At 50.0% G+C, this 18,609-nt stretch overlaps 1 protein-coding gene across 1 annotated transcript in view; it reads right to left on the bottom strand.

Annotated features, from left to right (window-relative positions):
* Positions 1 to 18,609, bottom strand: part of ATP2B2 (ATPase plasma membrane Ca2+ transporting 2) — a 171,119-nt gene that overhangs the window by 32,788 nt on the left and 119,722 nt on the right. Inside the window, exons 11-14 of the mRNA XM_058565539.1 lie at positions 16,489 to 16,703; positions 12,994 to 13,236; positions 1,736 to 1,977; positions 568 to 802 (exon numbers count right to left, since the gene is read on the bottom strand). Coding sequence (XP_058421522.1) covers positions 568 to 802; positions 1,736 to 1,977; positions 12,994 to 13,236; positions 16,489 to 16,703 — 935 coding nt within the window. The remainder of the gene's footprint in view (positions 1 to 567; positions 803 to 1,735; positions 1,978 to 12,993; positions 13,237 to 16,488; positions 16,704 to 18,609) is intronic.

Here is an 18,609-nt window from a genome sequence, read left to right as displayed (position 1 = left end):
TCCCTTCTGCCTGAGGATCTGACCTTCGGTTGACTTTCCCACTCTGTCCCCTGGAAACCTGATAAAGTACACTGCCAGCTGGGTCACCTGGCGAGCTTGCTAGGGAGAACTGCATCTGGATGGGGACACTCGAAATGCTGACGGGGACACCGCAGTTGGGGATTTCCTGAGTGTGGTGACATTTGTTCCTCGGCATCTCCTGTGTAGGGACCCTGGAATCTAGGAGATCCTGGCTCCTGTGGGGCAGGCAGCTTCTAAGGCAGGGCAGCCCTCCCGTTTGTCCTTCGGGGGCCAGGGGGCAGGTCTCTGGGCGGCTGAGTAGATGGCTCTGGGACTGCCCCAGGGCAGAGCAAGGCCCGCTGGCAGGCTATGGCTTCTGCCCTAGATCCTCGGCAGACCGATGCCAAGGGCGGCCTATGCTGGCCTTAGGAGTCTGAGTGTGTAGGAGCAGGTAGGGAGAAGACCCCGTGGGCATCTCAGAGAGGTGAGGCGACTCACACCAGGTCACTCAGCAGGCTGGACCCCCAGCCTCGCCCTGTGCCCCGAGCCTGCTGGTAGGGGGCCTACCTCGGGCCGCACGGGGTCCTCGATGCCCACCACGCAGATGCAGGTGAGGTCGTTGAGGATGTCATTCTCGTTGTCCCAGTCGGGCTCGGGGCTGCTGGGGAAGTCGCGGTAGGCCACGCAGATGGTGCGGAGCCCGTCGCAGGCCATAGGCTCGATCACCTTCTTCACCATCTCGTCCCGGTCTCGGGGCCGGAAGACCCGGGGCTCGCCTGCCCCGCTGAGGATTTTGCAGCACCTGGGGGAGGACAGGAGGAAGATGGGGAAGGTCCAGCCAAGGGCCCATGGACCCTCCCTCTGACCGGCTCGAGCTCACCCCCCTCCCTGCTGGCTGTGGTCAATCATCCAGTGGCCGTCCAGCCCATCTCCCATGATGCTTCAGGACTGGTCCTGGCTACGGGGCCCTAGGCAGGGATGAAATCAACATCATCCAAAAAGAAATCAGGCAGCCTTCTTCCAATATCTGCCCCAGGTCATTCAGCAAGAGCAGATCTAGTTTGATCTGTTCTATATTCACAAGATGTCATCTGAAAAAATAGTTTCATGGCTAAAATGGTTTTTAAAGGGTGTAAACCTAGGCCAGTGGTTCTTGATCCTGCCTGCACATTAGAACGACTTGAGGAGCACTGAATAAATACCCACGTGCAAGCCCAGCCCAGAGGGTCCGATTCAGCATGTCCAGCAATCAGTGGTTTTTAAAAGCTGTCTGGGGTGATTCCAATGTGTACCCAGGGTTGAGAAGCACGGGGCTAGACCAATCTCCTCCAGGTACAAGTGGGGAAACTGAGGCCCAGCGAGGGGGAGTGATTTGCTTAGTTCTCCAGGCTTATTTCTGGCACCTGGGGTCAGAGGAGACTGGCTAACAATGAAAATCACTACCATCAACCAACTCTATGCTAAGGGAAGTAAAGTAAGGAAGATCTAGCAGCGATAATGGGTCGACGTTCCTACCAGTGACTAAGGGAGGAGGAAGGGGAGGACTCTCTGTAGAAATGTTTAAGAGGAAATAGTGGAAAAAGCACTGGCCAAGGGGACCTGGAGGCGGTCTTGCTGTGGGACGTCGGGCAAGGCCCTCTCTGCGCCTCTGGGTGCCAGATGGCCCCTTCAACCCTGCCCCCATGACAGCCAGCACTGCATGACTCAGCGGTCCCCAGCTCCCCGCGACGCTTACTTCTTGAGCACGATCTCGGAGGCGCCCTTGCTGTACATGCGGAAGCTCTCGTCAGGCAGCCTGATGACCGTGCTCATGGACTTGCGCACGGAGTTGAAGGTGTACACTCTGTACAGCTTCTCCTCCGGCACCTGGCTGCGCACGGGCTCGTAGTCCTGCTTCAGGTCCAGCACGAAGCCCAGCAGGCCGCACTCCGTCTTATTGCCCACTTGCCGAGGCAGGGCGCCCTCCTTCTCCGGGGGCTGTGGAGAGAGGCAGGGGGCTCCCACGAGGCCCCAGGGCTGTCGCCTGGTGGTCCGGGGGGTGGGGGGAGTGGGTGCCAGCCCCGGCCACCCCCTCCCCTCAGTGAGCCCTCTGTACTCCCCGGGCACTCTCAGGCCTTTGCATCCCAGACCCAATCCTGGCTTGTATGAAGGGAGTTAAGCAAGATCAGCTTTTTAAAAATTACGAACTATTTCAAACATAAAAACAGGACAGAGAATAATAACAGAAACAGTTGTATACCAACCATCCAGCTTTGTACTTAGCATCACGCCATGTTTGCTTCATATTTTTCTTTTTAAGAGGTAAAACCTACCAGATAAAGTTGAATCCCCCTGTGGGCCCCTCCCCATCTGCATATCCAGCACTTGTCCCAGAAAAAAACTCTATCTTAAATTTGGCCTTAATCATTACCCTGTGTGTGTGTGTTTTAACGTTTTATTTTGAGGTAGTTCTCGAGTCACAGGCAACGAGAAATAATACAGAGAGGTGTCACACACCCTTCATCCAGTTTCCCCCAGAGCTTACCTGTTGTATGACTTAGTACAGTATCACCACCAAGACAGACACTGATGCAATCAGACCGACCTTCGTCAGCTTTCACCAGTTTTACACGCACTCCCACATGTGTGTGTTTAGTTCTCAGCAATGGCATCACATGTGTATTCTTGTGACCACCGCCCTCAAGATACATAACAGTTCATCATAACGATCCCTGTGCCATCTTTTTATAGCCGCAGTCACCTCCCTCACCAGCCTGGCAACCACTAATCCGTTCTCCATCTCCATAATTTTGTCATTGCAAGCATGTTATATAAACGGAACCACACAGTATGTAACCTTTAGAGACTGGCTTCTCGTCTCAGCATGATCCCCTTGCAATCCAGGCAAGTTGTTGTCAATAGCTTGTTCCTTTTCATCGCTGAGTAGTATTCCATGCTATGGATGGACCGTCCCTTGTGATTTCAGTTTAGGTTGAACCAAATGCAACTGCTGTTTTTGTATGCCAAAACAGTCAGGCATTGTCAATTTCATGTTTAACCTAATGCACACAGGTGTAGCACTGTTTCGCGTGCTGAAAACCTCATGCAAGGAGGCTGTACACATTCTTCTGTAACTTGCTTTACCCACGTCACATTAAATTTCTGCGAGTTATCCATGTTTATGGCACTAGTGTGACCCTTTTTAACTGCTCTAGACGTTCCCTTCTATGAATAAGCCACAATTTACCTGTCCACTCTCCTGGTCCCTCCCTCTTTCCTTCTCTCCACTTGCTCGTTTGGCACACACTCGTAAGCAGCTGTCAGGTACTCCCTGCCAGGTGCTGGGCTGCATGAGCACCACAAGCCAGAAGACCCTCAGAGAAATCACTGACCACATCCTCCAGCACCCCTCACTGCCTGGTGTGGCCGCCAGAACCCCTCTGTCTCATGCCTCCGCCCCCACCCCCTGCCCTGCCAGGCACGCTCCTCCTCGCCCCTTCAGGATCAGTTCAGACCGCTCCTTGTCTTTGTGGACCCGTCTCCCGCTGAGTAAAAGAGTTGTGTTCTTTTCCTCTCTGGGTTCTCAGAGCCAGCATACAGCCCAGCACACAGTAGGCACTTACGAATTGTTTGCTGGATGGCTCAATGCAGACCATTCTAGTGGGGGAGGCTCAGGGTAACAGGTCAGAACAAGATGCCCCCATACGGGTGCTAAAGGTGGGATGAGCAGGCGGCTGGGGGATGCTCACGTTTGCAGGTAAACTCGCCTCCCCACACACACCCGCATACCTCAGGAGGAGGTAGCTTTGGGAGTGGTAAAGCCACCAGAGATAAATCCAAACCTAGAGAGATTTTGAAGAGGAATAAATACCCCTGAACAGGCCCGTGTCCCCCTTTAGGGGCTTCTCATAGGTCTCAGACCAGCCTTGCACGGGAACCCTCTGGATCCTCACCCTCAGCCTCCCTCGTACTGCTCAAAACAGCAGCCCAGGCAAGAAGAAGGCGGACTCCAGAAGATGCTGGCAGGGACCGGCTGTGCAGGGGATAGGACATCAACTGGACATGTCCCTGGCCTACTCCCCCTTCTAGAGTTAGGGCTTGGGCCCAGGGAGCAGACCCAAGCCCTGTGGGATCATGGGCATGGATAACAGGGTGGTCCTAAGATCCAGGAACCCACAGCCTTAGACCTCAAGCTCTGGTCTTCAGTTTCCTCATCTGTAAAATGGAGAGGCTGGAGCCTATGATTTCTAGCTAAGAGAGAAATCAACCCTCCCCTTCAAGCAGGTCGTGGTGAAGGATGGTGGAGCAGGACACAGCTGCAGGTGCCTCCGTGCGGGGTTGGGGGCTGTGCGCGAGGACGAGGTTCAGAACGCCCTCCCTGCTCCCATGCCACGCCCAACCGTGTCTGCAGCACCACAGGCCTTGCAAGGCTCCCCGCTCCCAAGCTCTTTGGTGGGACTGATTTGGAAGCAGAGGAACCTTCCATGCAGCTCCCCATTTCTGACGTTTGGGAGAAGAAATTCTAAGCACTCCCCTTTGTCACTGCAGCATGCTGCTATGCTGTGCTTTTAAAATTTACATACTTATTTACTTTTTTTTTTACAATTTTATAATTAACCTTCTGGTGATTTCCAGAGCTTTATGTATCTTCCACAAGTTTTTTTTCCCCCTCCACTAATGAAAGAAAATGACGACACGGAGGACTTAAATAAAAACGCCTAATTACTTATTTGCCCAAGAGAGCTGAGTGGTTATGCCTGCAAACACCCGGCATTTTATTACTCTCTGTGAGATATTTTAATTTTCCTGTAAAAGGATTTCAAACAACCCATGGCTGCAAATGGCAGAGGTGCCTCCTCCGTAATTCAATTTGTTCCCGTGAACTGGAGCTCTGAAATCGCCTACGTGCGTTACGAAGAAGAGGGACCCGCCCCTCGTTTCTTTTGGCTTTTTTTATCTTGACAAACTCAGAGATTTGCTGTTGCTGTAGACTTTCCAAGAGCCTTTCATTTCCAGGACTCTAATTCTGTAAGGGACTTAAGGCGTTGGTTTTGAGGGACAGAAAACAGGACCAGGAGGGAAGTGACTTGCTCCCAGTCACAGACCTCCGGAGGGTCAGGCCTGGGGCTGCCCACGGTGTCCCCGATTCCCAGAGCAAAGCTTCATCCGGCACCCCTCCCCGTCTGGGCCCTGAGCCCTTTGGGAGCGCTGGGGGCAGCCACAGGCGTCATTTTGAGAGGACAACTCATGCACCTGTTTTGGGATGCTGGGCAGTGACTAGAGCTAAGATCACGGAATGCTGACTTCAAGAGCTACGAGTTATAAACATCTGTAAAAATGACATAAAAAACGTAGCTAGCATGTACCTCCTCACACCCATTAGGATGGCTGTCATGAAAAAAAAACAGACAAGAAGTGCTGGCGAAGATGTGGAGAAACTGGAACCCTCGTGCACTGCTGGTGGGAATGTAAACTGGTGCAGCCTCTGTGGAAAACAGTAAAGCGTTTCTCAAAACATTAAAAATAGAATAACTGTATCCAGCAATCCCACTTCTGGGTGCATACCCAAAAGAATGGAAAGCAGGGACTTGAACAGATATTTGTGCACCCACGTTCACAGCGGCATCATGCATGACAGCCAAAAGGTGGAAGCAACCCAAGTGTCCATCGATGGATGGACGGATAGACAAAACGTGGTCTATACATACAATGGAATAGGATTCAGCCTTGAAAAGGAAGGAAATTCTGTCACATGCAACAAAATGGATGAACCTTGAGGACACTGTGCTAAGTAAAATAAATAAGCCAGTCACAAAAGGACAGATACTATATGATCCCACTCACAGGAGGTCCCTAGATAGTCAGCTTCACAGAGATAGAAAGTGGAATGGCGGCTGCCAGGGGCTGGGGGAGGGGAATGAGAAGTTAGTGTTTAATGGGGACAGAGTTTCAGTTTGGGAAGATGAAAAGTGCTGGAGATGGATGGTGGTGAGTTGTACAATGTGAATGTATTAATGCCACTGAACTGCACACTTAAAATGGTTAAGATGGTAAATTTTACGTTATGTGCATTTTACCACAATTTTTTAAAAACCTCAACCCCCACCCCCACCCCAAAACAACCCAACAACCATAGCTCAGTAAACTACAGCAATTGCAATAGGATGATGTGGTTGAGAGGGTGTTAGAAGATGATTTTCTGCTCACTGGCTGTCTCTAACCAGAGAGGTGGCCCAGCCGCTCCTCCTGACCCCTGGAGGCCGGGCACCGGAAGTGAAGCCTTCCCCAACACCTGGATGAATGAACCGACAGCCTCAGCAGCAGCAGCGGCGCCCGGTTTCGCATGCCCACTCTGCTCAGCACCTCACTACGCTCTCCACAGCGTCATGCAGCTGTGTCCTCCCGGCCTCCTGGGAGGCAGGCTGTCTCCACCCACTCGAGAGCTGTGCACACGGAGCCCTGGGGGGGGTGAGGTCACGCTGCGGTAAGTGGCAGAGCTAGGAGCTGCCCCAGGTCTTCTCGGCTCTGGGCCCAGCAGCCGCTCTGCCAGCAGCCCTGCCTCTCGGCACCAGCACTGGAGATGCTGGTTAACTAGGTAACTGGTTGGTGACTGGACTGGAGTCCATGAGGGGGTGCTGTGTCTGTCTTGCTTATCTCTGCCTCCCACTGTGGGGTAACTAGTGAGTATTTGTCAAGTGAATAAATGAATAATTTTGTGTTTGTGTGTGGGGGTGCTGCCAACAGGAGGCCAGATGGAAGGGAATTTTGTCAGAATTTTGGCTTCCAGAATTGCCATTTAAGGGCCTGCCTCCCCAGGAGCTTCTCGGGTGCCAGGTCTCCTGAGGAGCATAAGCGAGCCACAGGATCTTCCCCAGGGGCCGAGAAAGCAGAAGGTCAGTGAGGGTGTCCAGAACGACAGACCAGGACAGGCTGAAACCCGCTGGGGAAACACACTCCTGGAAAGCAGACTCCTTGGGGACCTTCTCAAGCTCACCAATGTGTTGTGCGTACGTGTGTATGTGCTGTGCGTGTAGTGTGTGTGTGTGCAGGATGAGGGGGTGGCATGTAGCGATTAACAGCTCTGTTAAAAATCGGAATTTTCTCATCTGGGGTTATTTGCTTTAAACTCTTCTCCCAGAGATGCTATTTGCAAAAAAACGAAACCGAATCAGTTGTTGAGTTCAACACAAAGGCCCCTGCCATTTCACATACAGAACTACAGCCCGCCCCACCTTCCCATTTTAATGCCCTGCAAAGTCACTTCCAGAGTCTTCTACGTCTTCTGGCACCCCTGGCTTGGCCTGTGCCCAGTCTCAGAGCACGGCTTGACAGGGGGACTTTGAGGCTCATTCGAATATTCAGTTGAGCACTGGGTTTGGAGCCAGGAGACCTGGTTCTAGGGTTGACTCTGCTTCCTAGAGGCACTCCACCCCACCCTCCCCATTCTCCTAGGTGCTCTAGTTCTAAGATTTATGGGAAATACAGTCCAGCAGGTCCTTCCTGCCTTTTGGGGGTTACTGGGGCTCTCTGGGATAAGGTGCCGTCATAGCCACCTCAGCTAGAATGGAGTATACTGAAGCCCTGGGGTTTCTAACTAGGTGAAGTTTGGCTTATTTATTCAGGAAAACCATCCTGCTAAGAAAATCCTCCTTACTTCTTCCTCCAGAACCACTCCAGGGCTCCAAGATGATTTGTTTTTCTCTCTATAGTTTATATTTTCAGAAATATGTCATAAATTTCCAGCAGTTCAGCTCCTCAAGTGCCCATCCTCAGTTTAATAATTCAAAGGTTAACCGTAGCATCAACCTACTTTAAAAGAGGTCTCATAAAATATAAAATTAAAGTCCGCTCGGGTGGTTTCAGTACACAGAATAAACGCAGGCAGGAAAGAGAATGTTTTCCCAAGAAAGCACAGTGCCTCTAAAGTCTAAGGAAGTAGCTATTTCCATCTGAAGGCTCAGCTGTGGCTCTGAGAAGCAGCAGGGCGACGAGAAGGCGCTAGCAGAAGTCCTGACGTTCAAAGAGTCAGAGACGACAAAGGCAATTTGAGGGTGTGCCAGGATTTCTGAGGCAGGGAAGCAATTTCTGACTAAAAGATATTCACTCAGCTTCCCTCAGAGGGCAAGTTTAGTTCCTAATGATTAGAAAGAAAAAAGCTTCTGCCATCTTCAGAAGGGATGGGGCGTGGCGTTGAGGCTGGGCCCTGAGAAGGCCCTCCTGGGCCCCCATCCTGGTCTCCCTACTAGCAGCCTTGGCCCCCGCACCATCCTCCAGCCCTGTCTGGGGTGGTTCTTCCGAGCACTGTGACGAGAAAGCCTACTAATGGCTCATCTGCTACCACCCAGCTCCCCCCAGCCCTCCCAGCCTCCCCTCTCATCACTCCAGCCCTGTAGAAATGCCCAGGCCACAGATGGCCACGTTTCCTGAATGAGCCATGCACCTCCAGGTCTCTGGGTCTTCGCAGGGCTGTGCCTCTGCCTGGAATGCCCTTGTCCCCTGGCCTGCCTGGTTAACTCCTCCAGAATTCTCTGGGCCAACTCTGCCAATTCTCTGCCAACTCTGCCAGGGTTAGGAGCAACCTGGGCAGGTTACTTGACATTTCTGCAGCTCAGTTTCCTTAGCTGCAAGACGAGAACAGTCGTATTTGCCTTGATTACATGGAAGGGATGTGCAGGGTCAAGCAAGACAGTGGCTGGCAAAGCAAACTACAGAAGGTAGGCTCAGAAGTAGTAATAGAAGTAATAAGAGTAATAACTGATGTGGACTGAGCACGTGCTACATGTCAAGCCCTGTGCTGGGGGCCCCACATACATTTTCTCTTCTGATCTTCACAGCAGCCCTGGAACTGCCTCGAGGCAAAGGTGTAGCCAGATGAGCTGGGCATGGAGTAGGGGTGAGCTGCACAGGCTCTGGATTGGACAGACCTGGGTTCTAATGCTGGCTCAGCCTCTTATCTGCTCTGGGACTCTGGGCACATTTTTAAACTCCTCCCAGCCTCAGTGTCCTTATCTATCAACTGGAGATGTGATGTAACCTGTTTCATGGGGTCATCGTACGAGGCAACATGGAGTAAGCACTCATCATTGAGCCTGGCTAAGAGAATGTTAGCGATTACTATTAATTATATGCTCACTTTACTGACTGGAAAACACAGGCTCGAAGAGGTTAGGTAACTTGCTCACAGGTGGTGAGTGCTGGAGCTGAGGTTTGAATCTTGGTCTGTTGGACTTCAGAGCCAAAGCTCTTAAACCATTACCTCCCGGACCCGGCGTCAGGACATCTGGATTCTAACTAACCCACAGGTGACTTAGCACAAGTCTCTTTCCATTTCTGGGCCTCAGAGTAAAGTGAGGGGGCTGGACCAGGTGGTCTCTAAGCTCTGTGAATCCATGTAGATGACACCCGCACAACCTACAACCTACCACCTACCCTTATAAATACTCATCTAGTTCTGTTTTTTGTTTTTTTTTTAGAATAAAAGGCACTAGGTAATTGGGAGGTCTCTGGATGAATGCAGACTAGAGAGCTGAGGGCAGCTGCAGAATAGATCAGCTCAGTATGCTGGAGGCACCGAGAGAGCACTGGTGCTCTCTCTGGTGTTGGCCATGGGGTTGGGACTGAGGCCACAAGAACAGGAAAGTAGAACTTACAGATAGTCCTGTCCTGAGCCTCTTATCAACTCATATTCATCCATACACCACCCACATATCCATCCATCCATCCCCCATCCATCCATCCATCCATCCCCTCCCCATCCATCCATCCCCCATCCATCCATCCATCCATTCCCCATCCATCCATCCATCCATCCATCCCCCATCCATCCATCCATCCATCCCCCATCCATCCATCCATCCATCCATCCATCCCCCATCCATCCATCCATCCATCCATCCCCCATCCATCCATCCATCCATCCCCCATCCATCCATCCATCCATCCATCCATCCAACCATCCATCCCCCATCCATCTATCCCTGTCCCTCCCTGGTCCTCATCTCATTAATTACACATCCATACATTTATTCACCAGTCAATTCACTTACCTCACCTGCCCAACCAGAACTTCCCAAGAGCCTATGCCAGGGGGAACAGAGATGACTCAGAATGTAAACAAGTTACTTAACCTCTCTGTGCCTCAATTTCCTGGGGGGAAACGATAGGATTATTGTGGGGATGAAATGAGTTAGCAAGTGGAAAGTGCTCAGCACAATGCCTGGCACATATTCAGCACTCAGGATGATCAGTGTTGTTGTTATTCAGCAATAAAATCACCCATTGAAAGGGGGTTCCATCTGTAGCTATGCAGAGGCTAACCAATAAATAAATAGACAGCGAGGCCTCAGGGCTACAGAGGGTAAAGGTCATGCCCGAAATCATACAGCCAATTAGTGGCAAAGCCAACTTACAGACACCCTGAAGCCAGCTTTTGAGTAGGGCGTCCAGACAGCTTCTCGGTCACTGAAACCAATCCTGCAGAATCATTAGCAGAGGGTGGTCTTGGGAAGGAAGGCCTCGGGTCCAGCGGGTCAGATTGATAGCCAGGCCTGCCGGCCATATGGGGCAAAGGGGGTCTCGGGGACTGTTCCTCTAGGCCCAGAGGAATCCTGAGAAGAGTCAGGGGCTGCTTGATCCAGGGTGGAAGTCCAGCCGCCCTCCAAACCAGGCTGGGACAGCTAGACTGCAGGACATCCTAAATCATGCAGGAGGTGAGAGGGCAGGAAGGCTTCCAATGTCCTCCCCACACCACCCATCAGCTTTGACTGGGAAATGAGCCTGGCCTGGGAAAATCAGACCGAGGGCAGGGCTGTATTTGCCCCTCCACGAGGGCAATGAGTCTTGTGTGTCTTCCTGTTGTCTGACGCAGGAGTGGGCTCTCTGAGAGCGAGAGACACTGAGTGTGCCAGGCATTGTGCTAAAAGCACTTTCCGTTTACTGACTCCTTCCATCCTCACAATAAGCCCTATCATTTCCCCCAGGAAACTGAGGCACAGAGAGATTAAGTAACTTGTTCACATTCACACAGCTAGTGAGGGATTTGAACCCAGGCCATCTGGCTCCAGAGAATGAGCTCTACCCACCACCCAGTCATACCAGGGGGCTCTGCTGTCCCTTACACACTGATGACCATCAGCCCCTAGCAAGGAGAACCATGTGGCCAGCAGTCTTTCAGGAAACAACCAGAAAGAGAGGCACGGGGGTCCTAGGATGAGGGTTCAAGGCACAAAAGGGGACACTGGTGCCCAAGAGGTAAGTGACTTGGCCTGATCACAAACCAAGGACCTCAGTTCCCAGGTCCCTGACCTCTCTCCAGTCTCGGCAGCTACACCTCCGCCCCAGGTGGACTGGCTGATCCCTGTCCTTCAAGCCACCTGGACGCAGCCTCTGTCAACCAATATCTGGAAATGAGCCTTTAGCCTTGCCACCAGCGCTGTGAAACACCGCCTAATTGAGACTTATCACCGAGGAGATGTTTCCACAGCCCTCCTGGCAGATCCCAGAACTCCTTTTACTGTAATTGCATAACATACATCTCAATCCAAGCCCACCTTGAGGGGCTCTGCCCACGCGGCAGCCCCCCATCGCCCGAAGCCTGCTCTGGGAATCGCCCAGCTCCCCTCTCTGCCACATCTGCAGGACGAGATCATTAACAGCATCTCAGTTATTTTAGGCAGGCCTGGGGAACAGAATAAAGCATTGCTGATCTCCCTTGATTCCCAAACCGGGCTGAGGCGGGGGAAGAAGACAGGAACGTCATCCTTTCTGGCATCACCCCCAGGGCTCTCTATCACCCATCTGCACGCACTCTCCCGACCTACTTTCTCCCTTCGTCAGCGCTGCCTTCCTCGGCCTGCGGCTCAGGGTGATGCGGGTGGCTGCTCAGCCACAGCGGAGGGTGCAGTTCTGGCAGCCCCAGTGTCTGGAGGCAGAAGCCACCACCCCCTCCCCCATCAGCCTTCAGCACCACGCTGCTGACTCACCATCTCCTCCCCATTTAGATAAAGCTGCGGGCGGCTCCCACTCATCATGAAGCTTCAAGCTGGCTCAGGGGCAGCAGGGAGAGGTCAGGGCCAGGGCACATCTGGAGGGTAAGCAAGAAGCTCAACCGCTCACCCAGATGCTCGCACTGCAGAAATGCCCTACATCTGGGAGCCAGCCGAGCGCTGGGTGCACAATTCCGTGTTTCTCTCCATCCAAAGGCTGGTTGATTACACAAAGGCAGCCTGTACTTCTAAACCAAATAGGGATTACAGCATGATGAGTCCAGGCAGCTTAGCTGAGACAGGAATACAAGAGCTTTTCTTAGCAGAACTAGGAACACCACTACTATTACTAACAACAACAATGTCGTTGGTGGTAGATTGTTCATGAAAATGGCCACAATTAGTCCCCTCGCTGAATCCACGCCCTTTGCAACATGACTCTGCAGTTCCTCCCATCAAGAGGTGGAGTCCATTTCCTCACTCTTGACTTGCTTTGGCCAATAGGACACAGCAAGTGACAATGTGAACAAGACTGCTGGAGGAGGTGGGACCGCACAGAGCAGAGAGCAACCGCCCCAGCTGAGGCCATCCTAGATCAGTCCACAGGCCTGCCAAGATCAGCAGAGCTGACCACTGGAGCTGCTGCAGATGCGTGAGGGAGCCTCGCGGAGATCAGAAGAACCACTCATCTGAGCACAGCCTACATTGCTGACTCACAGAATTATGAACCAAATACACAGTTTGGTTTTAAGCCACTAAGTTTTGGAGCAGTTATGTAGCCAAAGCTAACTATTAAAAACTTTTTTTGTAGTGGGGGGGACAATGAGAGGATCTAAAAAACACAACAATAATCTTTTTTTTGTCATACAAACAGCATAGCTAAGTCAAAGAGAAACAAGTTGCTTACTATCTAACCACCCCCAAATGCATCAGCAGGACTGAAAAATACGAATCACTTTGCTCAGCCCATCCAGCACTTCTGCATCACCACAGGGACATTGCTCCTTCTGGTGGAGGCTGCGCCACTTACCAGAATCTTGGTGGTGTAGGCGCTGTTGATGGCGATGGCGTTGACCAGAAGCTCCATGGTCTTGGCGTTGATGGAGCTGGGGTCAGGGATCTCCTTGTAGTGGACGTCGCCGACGTAGGCCTGCACCACTGTCATGCGATTGGTGGTCAGCGTGCCTGTCTTGTCCGAGCAGATGGCTGTGGCGTTGCCCATGGTCTCACAGGCGTCCAGGTGGCGTACCAGGTTGTTGTCCTTCATCATTTTCTGGGGAAAGGGGCAGGTAGGAGGGTGACAGTGAGGAGAGGGAGCTGGGGGCCGGGTGGCTGGGGCACTGGGCAAACTCCTAGTAAATGAGGCTGCAGTCTGCCTCTGGTTGCTGCAGCCTCTGACATTTGGGCTCTTTTTGTGTGTGCAATTAGTTAAGTCATTTAAAAGGTTTAATTGACTCTATTAATTTGGATTACAGAAGTAATCTGTATTCTTTATGGAAAAGAATGATAAATTAAGGTTAGGTCCTCTCTGACTACTTCAAATATTTTTCTCTTACACCCTAAGAGAAATAACCATTCCTTATTTGATTACGGGTTTTCTCAAATGTGCCATCTTTCACTGGTATCTGGTTTTTATTGTTACTTTGGTTTCACCAAAAGTAAATAAATTTAGCATATATATGTGTTTATAGACATAGGACAATACCTGGAAAAATACCAAATATTAGTGTCATTATTTCCGGTGGTAGAATTATAGGAGATTTTTATTGCCTTTTTAAAATCTATAGATTCTATTTTTTCTACAATGAACACATAAGTTGCATAATAAAAATCACAAATTTCTTTTAAATATAGATACACAAAAAAGAAAACAAATCAGCTATAATGCTACCACCCAGAACTGATACATCTCATATAGTAACATCCTTCATTTTTAAATTTAAAACAAAAATGGAATCCTAAGATACATATTATTATTAATTTTCTTGTATTCGCCTCCCTTTCTCTCTTTCCAGCTCCATGCTCCTAGCTTCTTCCAGGTTCTCAAACAAGAAATGCATATAAAGTAATTTTCAAGGAACCACCATGCAATGCGGGCCCTCCTGACATAACGACCGTCTGTGGTAAGGATGGACATGAAAAGTTGCTAGAGGCTGAATCAGACATAGTTCTAGTCTGTGCCTAGGAATCTGATTTCCTTTATTCTTGCTCCTCATTATAACTCTTTACAACAAGGGCAAAAAAGGAGTGCAATTAGAATAATTGTAATAGCAGTTCATGTTACCAAAAAATGAGTATTGGCAGGATTATATGCGATTGTAGTTCTCTTATTATAACCTGTGATAACAGTAACAGGAAATGTATGTTGAGCAGAGGATCAAGAGCAATTTGAATTTGCAACACACTTTACAGTTTGCAAAGTTCTCCACACTTATTTTCCTGTCTGATGTTATAAGAATCCTGTGGAAACTTCGTGGATTCTTACAATCCTTTGGCAGTTGACCAAGGCAAACAGACTTGGCCAGGATCACACACCTAGTGAGAGTTAAAGCCGGGATTTGAACCCAGCTCTGTTTAACCTCACAGCCTGGATCATTCCATTGGGACTCCGCCCACCTCCACCTCTGAAGATGATCTGTCTATTGGGCTTAAGAATGTATAGGCCTGTGCTGCCTAATACGGTAGCCACATGTGGTTACTGAGGACTGGAAATGGGGCTGGTCTGACGTGAAAAATGTGCTGAAAGTGTAAAACACACATTGTATTTTGAAGACTTATTATGAAAAAAGAAACGCAAAATGTCACTCTAGTAATTTTTATATTGACTACATGTTGGATTGATAATAATCTGGACATATTGGGTTAAGTAAATGATATTATTAAAATTAATTTCACCTGCTTCTTTTTCCTTTTTCTTTGCAATGTGGCTTCTAGGAAATTCAAAATTGCTCATGCAGCTCACATTCTCTCTCTACTGGACAGTGCTGATCTAAGTGGTCACCATCTATTCTTTTGACGGCAGCTCCCAGCAGCTGGGTCCTCAGAATGGGGAGTTTGCCTCTCCTGGGTTGGGGTGCTGTGCTAAGTTTATCAAGTGACTGTAGAAGTAACACTACCCAAGATGGCCGAAGGCACCAGGTGCCAGAGATACGAACTGCAGAAGGGGCAGAGGCCTGAAACTGTCTGTGCATGATTCCCCCAAACCAACTCTGAGCAACTTTCAGGAAGACCTTGAGCTCAGCTGCTAGCTGCGGGGGGCCCGACTCATGGCCGTGTGAGAGTCTCCATCTGCAGGCCCTGGGCCTCCAAGCAGCACCGTGTTGTGACCTGTTTGTGCTTTGGTTTGTGGGATGGAGTTTCTTCGAGAACCCTAAAACAAGGAGACGATAAGGGCCGTATCCTTTACACAGAGCTGCCACTTTCTGGCACCTGCCCGGAGATCTCTTTTCTGTATGAAATTACATCGATGAGCCCAGCCCAAATTCCAGCTTGGAAACTGACTCCCGCTGTGCCCACCGGCGGCTCTGCCAATGTCTTGGAGCGAATGCCTTGTTTATAAACATGCCCAGGCCTCCATCCTCGCAGAGACATCCTGGCCTTGGGGTCCTGGGAAACAGGAGGGCAGGGCCCTCCCCTCCGAGGAGGGGAACCATGGGGCCAACAGGGAAAAGAATGAGCTCAGGGTGTGAGGATCTGTGGTGAGGCAGGCTTGAAGGTCCCCAAGAGGGTCAGAGGCATAGCGGCCATGGCGACGCTGGCCCACTCAGCCAGCATTCAGGCTCCACCATGCCACAGGCCTGGAGCAGGGGAGGCGGGGCCCTGCCACAACGTAGCACTGAGGAATGCCCCAGACCCGAGCTTCCACAGCAGTCACTCACGGGCCCACTTGCCCTTCACTGAACTGCTTTTAAGACCTCACATTTTCAGCCCATCTCCTGAGAGGAGGGGGCTTCCATAAAATCAGACGTCCTTTTTGTTTTAGGCTTATCTCTTCCAAACTTTAGGGAGCAACCTCTGAGATGAGCTGCATAAGTTCTACGGCTACCGTGGGGCCTGTGACTACGATGGCTAGACTTCTGCCTACATTTGGTGGACGGGGGGGTTTGGGCCTGCACTGTGATGTCCGCTTTTAATTTTTTCTTTCAATTGAGTTGATTGTCAAGGTTTAAACATCAGAAGAGTGTATATTAAGTCCAGGTTTCTGGCTTCTCTTGAAAAAATGTGAAGATCTGGCAACACTGGGCCTACATCTCCTCAAGGCGACACTTGGCTGAGCTGAATGGTGGCTGTCCCCTTAGCCAGGCTGTGGCTCTCTGGTTTGCCACCGGCCCCCAGACTCTCCAAGGGCATACGAGTTTTGGGTTCCTGCACACATCCTCTCTCCGAGCTTCCAGTGTGCCCACTCCCTTCTTCTTAGCTCTTCTCCCCACCCCAGGCCTCGCTCCACTGGCTACCCATAGACCCCCAGCTGGGGGCAGCCAATCTCAGCAGCATCAGCTGGCCAGTGCTGCTCTGTCCTTCTCACCTTCACTGAGTAGGCCAGCGAGATGGTGACGGCCAGAGGGAGTCCCTCGGGCACGGCAACCACCAGCACCGTGACGCCGATGATGAAGAACTTGACAAAGTACTGCACGTAGACAGGTGTGCACTCGGGTAGCCATGGCTTCTTGTTGACCACGAAGGTGTCCACAGTGAAGTAGAGCACCAGGATGATCACTGTGATGGCCGACATCACCAGGCCTGCAACACGGGGTTGGGGAGACATACTCAGGTGGAGGCCCTGGGAAGTGAGATGGGGACCAAACCCTTGGCCGAAAGGGCCCTGGGTCAGCCAGACCCTAGCTCACATCCCAGCTCTGCTACTTACTTGCTTTGTGGCCTGGGGCAAGTCCTTGAGCCTCATAGAGCCTCAGTTTCCTCCTCTGCACAATGGGGATGCATATTTATTTCACATGGTTTTGTAAGGATCAAGTGTGATGAATGCATGTAAAGTGCCTAGCACACGCCTGACACGTAGTAGGTGCTCAGGAAACATGTGCCGAGTGAGCACGTGAATGAATAAGAACTGCTTGCACAGTGCTCTCATGCAATGATGATGAGCACTTGGTACCATTTATTCCCTCACTCATTCAGGCACATGGTAGTTCCTATTCCAGGAACTAGGGATACACAGTAGAGAGGACCAAGTCCCCGCCCTTGGGAAGCTGAGATCCTAGAGGGGGAGGCAGACAGGAAACAAACACATGAACAAGATAGTTCAGAGACAGAGAATGCTGTGAGAAAAAACTCCAGGATGACGTGATAGAAAGTGACATGGGCAAAGATAAGAAAACCACCCAAGTTCCCACTGACAGACAAACAGATAAAGAAAATATGGTCTATACAGACAATGGAATATTATTCAGCCTTAAAAAAGAAGGAAATCCTGCCATTTCTGACACCATGGATGGACCTGGAGGACATTATGCTAGGGGAAACAAGGCAGACACAGAAAGACTTACATGAAGAATGTAAAAGAGTCAAGCTCACAGAAGCAGAGAATAGAAGGATGGTTGCCAGGGGCTTTGGGGAGGGGAGAGGGGGAGCTGTTTTTCGATGGGTGTAAAGTTTCAGGCATGCGAGATGACTAAGTCCTAGAGCTCACCTGACAACACAGTGCTCACAGTAACGATACGGTATCGTGCACTCCAAAACCAGCTAAGAGGACACATCTCCTATTCAGTGTTCTTACCCAAAAACTAAAAACCCAAAAACCGCATGAAAGAATCCAGGGGCACTTCTGGAATTGGTGGATATGTTCAGAACCTTGGCTGTGGTGATGGTACCACAGGTGGATGCATGTCCGAACTCATCGAGATGCACACATTACATGTGGGTAATTTTTTGTATATAAATTATATCTCTGAATACAGTAAAGTTGCAGGATACAAAATCAACATACAAAAATCAGTTGCATTTCTATACATTAACAATGAAGTAGCAGAAAGAGAAATTAAGAATACAATCCCATTTACAATTGCAACAATAACAATAAAATACCTAGGAATGAACTTAACCAAAGAGGTGAAAGATCTGTACACCGAAAACTATAAAACATTGCTGAAAGAAATTGAAGAAGACACAAAGAAATGGAAAGATATTCCGTGCTCTTGAATTGGAAGAATTAACATAGTTAAGACGTCCATACTTCCTAAAGCCATCTATAGATTCAATGCAATCCCTATCAAAGTTCCAACAACACTTTTCACAGAAATAGAGCAAAGAATCCTAAAATTAATATGGAACAACAAAAGACCCCGAATAGGTAAAGGAATCCTGAGAAAAAAGAACAAAGCTGGAGGTATCACACTCTCTGATTGCGAAATATACTACAAAGCTATAGTAACCAAAACAGCATGGTACTGGCACAAAAACAGACACACAGATCAATGGAACAGAATCGAAAGCCCAGAAATAAACCCACACATCTATGGACAGCTAATCTTTGACAAAGGAGCCAAGAACATACAATGGGGAAAAGAAAGTCTCTTCAACAAATGGTGTTGGGAAAACTGGACAGCGACATGCAAAAAAATGAAAGTAGACCCTCACCTTACACCATACACAAAAATTAACTCCAAATGGATTAAAGACTTGAATGTAAGAC

The sequence above is a fragment of the Diceros bicornis genome, chromosome 2 (genome assembly GCF_020826845.1).
Source record: "Diceros bicornis minor isolate mBicDic1 chromosome 2, mDicBic1.mat.cur, whole genome shotgun sequence".
Classification (NCBI taxonomy): domain Eukaryota; kingdom Metazoa; phylum Chordata; class Mammalia; order Perissodactyla; family Rhinocerotidae; genus Diceros; species Diceros bicornis.
The sequence above is the reverse complement of the archived record's forward strand: the minus strand, read 5'-3'. Positions and strand labels throughout refer to the sequence as shown.